Source organism: Myotis davidii, unplaced genomic scaffold (genome assembly GCF_000327345.1).
Source record: "Myotis davidii unplaced genomic scaffold, ASM32734v1 scaffold394, whole genome shotgun sequence".
Lineage (NCBI taxonomy): Eukaryota > Metazoa > Chordata > Mammalia > Chiroptera > Vespertilionidae > Myotis > Myotis davidii.
Window position 1 is genome coordinate 176,798 of NW_006287548.1, and position 5,090 is coordinate 181,887.

A 5,090-nucleotide genomic window follows, 5' to 3' on the forward strand; every position below is an offset into this window, starting at 1 on the left:
GGAAACCCGCCACAGCGCCTGGGAGTGGGAGGGGAAACCCAGCAGGAGCAGCTCGGAGTGGGAGCGAAGCCTGCCTCAGCTGGTTTCGCTCCCCTCTCTGCTTGGCTCCAGCCACTGGAAGCCCTATTCTTGCAGGAATCTTCCTGCAACGGGCCTCTAGTCTTTATATATTTGTGGTAATACATCTGCAGTACATAACCCATGAAATGGAATTGCTGTGTCATAGGATATTTATAGTTTACATTTTGATGGATTTTGCCATATTGTTCTTGAAACAGGTCTTGTAAATGGACCCTATCCTTTTAGTGAGTGATTAGAAACAGCTGTCCATGCAATCTAGTTTGTGTGTGTGTGTGTGATTTTTTAGTAGTTTTTTAATTTTTTTTCTTCATTAAGGTATTACATATGTGTCCTTATCCTCCAATTTCCCCCTTACCCTCCCCCCCCCCACTCATGCCCTCACCCCCCTGGTATCTGTGTCCATTGGTTAGGCTTATATGCATGCATACAAGTCCTTTGGTTGATTTCTCCCCTTACCCCCACCCTCCCCTACCTTCCCTCTGAGATTTCACAGTCTGATCGATGCTTCTCTGTCTCTGGATCTGTTTTTGTTCATCGCTTTATGTTGTTCATTGTATTCCATAAATGAGTTATCTAGTTTTTATCCAAGGAAAGCTTAATCTGGAAGAAAAAAGAATTGGTATACTGCACCTTTAGAATAATGGTAGCTCACTGATTGATAGCATTAGTGAAGAAAGAAATCCACATTTCATTGTGCCTTACTACTTTCTATATCAACATTAGTGTACATTAGAACTATTAATATTGAAGTTCCTATCAAAATTATTCATCTCCTGGTGTGAAACCTGTCAGAGTTAGAAATTCTGATAAAAGAGATACTCTAAACACTAGGAGCCAAATTTCCTTTCATCTACATAGAAGTTTATTGGCTTTGTTTTAAAAATGTCTTAAGAATCTTACCTGAGTTTGACAGTGTTTGAGAACTTGTTTTTAATTTTCCCAAAAAGTGAAATCAGTTAGAGAGTGGAAATCATACACATTGCTACATCTCTTTAATTTCAATTTCTCATTCTAGTTAAACAACAGCTTCCATTTTATTGGAATTAGTTTTTCTGGAATTAATATTTAGTTTTGTTTGCACAAAATAGAGTGAATGAAAAAAATGTTTTTGCCAAAACAACCATCAACTTTGCCTGAAAAAAAAAAAATTGAGATGGAAAATATTTTTCTTGAGGCCCTTAGGTTTTGTCTAAGTGTCTTGTTTGTCCTATTTACTCCCCTAACCCTAGTACCGAACTGTGCCTGCCACATAGTAGATGTTCAGTATTTGCTAAATAAATGTAATAGGCTCATGGTAAGTATTTAGTTAGGAGGATATAACTTTATTAAATTTTAAATATACCCTTATATTTTCTCTCTGACCAAATTAAATGAATAACATGAGTGTGTTGACATGTGGAGGATTGTTTATCTTTCTTTATCTTTTAGTAAATATTTGAGTACATCTTTATTCTGTAATGAAATGTGTGGATTAGTTTCAAACAATGTCTGCCTTCCAGATAGTTTCTAATCCAGTTACAGACATAATTTTTTGAAAATTTCTCATTAAGTTACTTTGTCATTAAAATAACTGAAAAGAAATTGTTTTTGATGTAAAGGACTGTATACTTTTTGACAAATTTTGTGTTCTTAATCTCTTTGCAGATTTTACAGATTTTACAGTCCCAGCCAGATGCAGCACATCAAATTTCTCAACAAGTGGGTTGGCAAGACACTTTAGTTAGGCTTTTTGTTAAAGCAAATTTTGAAAATGGAAATACTTTTCATAAGCACAATAGGGCTGTTTCAATGAAAGACAATGATAAAAATATATCAGCTGAAGATATCAAGAGGAACTTTGATGAAAAGACAGACGATGAAAAAATCAACTCTTTTGCCTCAGCTAATGTGTCTTCTGATCAATGGAGTTTGGACGATAGACACTCTCTAGATTCAAACACACCATTATTTCAAGAAGATAGCTCTGTGGGAGAATTGTCTTTCAAATCAGAGAATCAGGAAGAATTCTGGCACAGTAACCCTTCACATTTGAGTTTAGATCTTAGTGGAATTGACTCGTGTGAACTGAGTGATAGTGGCAGTCAAATGCCAGATAGCTTGCCTAGCACGCCATCCCCAATAGAGTCTACTAAATCATTTTCTGTGCAATCTGACAAAGAAAGCAGCATCACAAATGATACGGGCTTTTGTGATGACTTCTCTTTACTTGAAAACCAAGAGGTAAAATACCTTATTTGTCCAAATGCTGTTTTTATTTTTATATGTCTATTATATACTTCCTTAGAAATGTATATTTGTTAACAGTTCCATTTTATGTTCAGGTTCTAAGTTTCATGACTCAAATATTAGAAGCCTGTAAGTCATTAAATTGTCTTGAGAACAAAGCCAGTGTCTTACTTATCCTTGTATCTTTCTAGGACCTACTAGTAAAGTTCCAGGTTCATCCAGGCACTTTAATAATATGTTAAAGGATTACAGTCAGTATATATGATGGTTCTTCTGTACTTTTAACACCCACTCCCTTTAATAATCTAATATTACTTTATATTTTTTATAGAGATGTGAGGAAGAGCTTCTTCAATTACTGACAAATATTTTGATCTATGTAATGTGTAAAGGACTAGAAAAGTCTGATGATGATACTTGGATTGAACGGGGACAAGTGTTTTCGGCACTAACTAAATCAGTAATATCCAGTGAGCTACTTCGACCATCAGATGAAATAAAACTAATGTAAGCATTCCATTGGTGACTTCCCCTCTCGTCTTGGAGTGGACCAGAGTTTAAAATATTTTATTGAACATTTATCCAGTATTCAGTGGATGTAGAAAAAAGGAGAACCTTTGTTTTCAGTCCCTTTTTTGGCTGTTGCCCTTCTATTGGGATCTAGAGAGAAATCAAAACTAGCTCCAGTGTGAAGAGATTTAAATCTTAAATTAATTTGGGTTTTAAGTCATTATATATTTCCTGTTGTTTAAATTGTTTTCTGCAGTACAAAGCACTTGGTGCTTGTGTTCTACGGTCTTGTCCATGCTTGAGTGTTTCCATGCTAAGGAAAGACAGTAGTGTTTTCATGAAAATTACTTCTCTAAAGCATTGAGTTCCCTATATATAATAGATAGAACACTAGCAGTACACTAGAAGAGAGTTACTTCTTTCTTTTTCCACAGAGCTTGACCCACTATAAGTCATAATGAGGCTTCCTTTTCTCACCTAACAATTTCAGCTTTACAGAAACTTTTAAATATTTCATGGAGACTTGAATGTGAATTATTTTCATAGCTTTTTACAAAATATATATTTAATTGATTTTTTTAGAGAGGAAGGGAGAGGGATAGAGAGTTAGAAACATCGATGAGAGAGGAACATCCATCAGCTGCCTCCTGCGCCCACAACCAAGGTACATGCCCTTGACCGTATTCGAACCTGGGACCCTTGAGTTCGCAGGCTGATGCTTTATCCACTGAGCCAAACCAGTCAGGCTTCATAGCTTTTTAATAGTCAACAGGTAACTTTTACTTTGCCATTTAGTATTAGGTATGTTAAAAATAGATTCTCCATCCCTGGCTGGTGTAGCTCAGTTGGTTAGAGCGTCGACCTGTGTACCAAAGGGTCGTGGTTTTGATTCCCAGTCAGGGCACTTGCCCAAGTTGTGGGTTTGATCCCCAGTTGGGGTGCGTGCAGGAGGCTTCTGATCGATGTTTTTCTCCTCCTCCCTCCCTCCCTCCCTCTCTCTCTAAAATCATTTTTTTAAAAAGATACTCCAGAGATTAAAAAGTTGCTTTATTATTATTAAATTCTATCCAAGTGTTCTGTGATACCTGCCAGTGGTAGTGTATCTTTGGAGGTACAGTCTTAGTAAATAATAACTGTTTTTTAAAATATCCTACTATTTTTCTAAGTTTAAAATGGTTTTAAGAGGGCTGTTTTACACTTAGTTTGCTGCAGAAGATGTTAGAATGGGCAGTCACAGAAAACAGAGAAGCAAAAACTAATCCAGTTACTGCTGAAAACGCCTTCCGACTCATGCTGATCATACAGGACTTTCTGCAGTCAGAGGGATTAGTTAATTCAAACACGTGGACTGAGAAGGTATAGTAATATTTCTTTAGTAATGAAAGACTCTTTTTTAAGGACTTTATTTAAACAAATTTTGTATCCCCTCTTTACAGAGTATTAATATTTAGTCATGCAATAAACATGGATAATATGTGATAGTCACAGATTTTGTTAGCTTGTTACTAGGATAAGTCTTTTGGCTTTTATTAACTGTACATTGAAGTAGTTTTGAAATATTTATAATTTGGTTAGTGTTGGGGAAAGCTCATCATCAGTAGATTAAAGAACTGAATGTTTTTCTTTTTCAATTCTTCCTTTGCAATAGCTTTTAGAGGATGTGATGCTGCTCTTCGACTGTCTGTCAGTGTGGTATTCTGAAAGTCCATTATGGGTAAAACTCTCTCAAATCCAAATCCAGTTGCTTCTAGGATTTATTGGAAAGGGTAATTTGCAGGTTTGTCAATTCTTTTACACATTTTCTATATTTGCAAGTAGTTTAGGAATTATTTGTGTGATAACTAGATGATATGTTTCCAGTATTTTAATTTTTTAAATTAGTTCTAAAATATTTATGATTTAATTCTTGTTTCAGTTTTGTGAGCCAGCTAATTATTTTTTCCTGATTTTTATGACTCCGTATATTTTTTAAATTTCCCTTTAAAGTATATATATATAGCTTATATTAGAAGGCATTGCTCATATCTATATTTAATGAAGCTGCTTGCATAGACTATTTATATATGTGCAGTTTAGGCAAATTATTTACTTTTAAAATATATTTTTTATTGATTTCAGAGAGGAAGGGAGAGGGAGAGAGAGTTAGAAACAGACTGAACTTACAACCTGGACATGTGCCCTGACCAGGAATCAATCCATGACTTTCTGGTTCATAAGTTGATGCTCAACCACTGAGCCACACCGAATGGGCTAGGCAAATTATTTTTTTAAAA

At 35.3% G+C, this 5,090-nt stretch overlaps 1 protein-coding gene across 3 annotated transcripts in view; it reads left to right on the plus strand.

Moving 5' to 3' along the window:
- The window catches only part of NBEAL1 (neurobeachin like 1), a 116,023-nt gene that overhangs the window by 58,589 nt on the left and 52,344 nt on the right, over positions 1-5,090 (plus strand). For all 3 annotated transcript variants that reach the window (XM_006759395.2, XM_015561106.1, XM_015561107.1), the window contains 4 exons: positions 1,726-2,301; positions 2,639-2,814; positions 4,020-4,173; positions 4,466-4,594. In XM_006759395.2, coding sequence (XP_006759458.1) covers positions 1,726-2,301; positions 2,639-2,814; positions 4,020-4,173; positions 4,466-4,594 — 1,035 coding nt within the window. The remainder of the gene's footprint in view (positions 1-1,725; positions 2,302-2,638; positions 2,815-4,019; positions 4,174-4,465; positions 4,595-5,090) is intronic.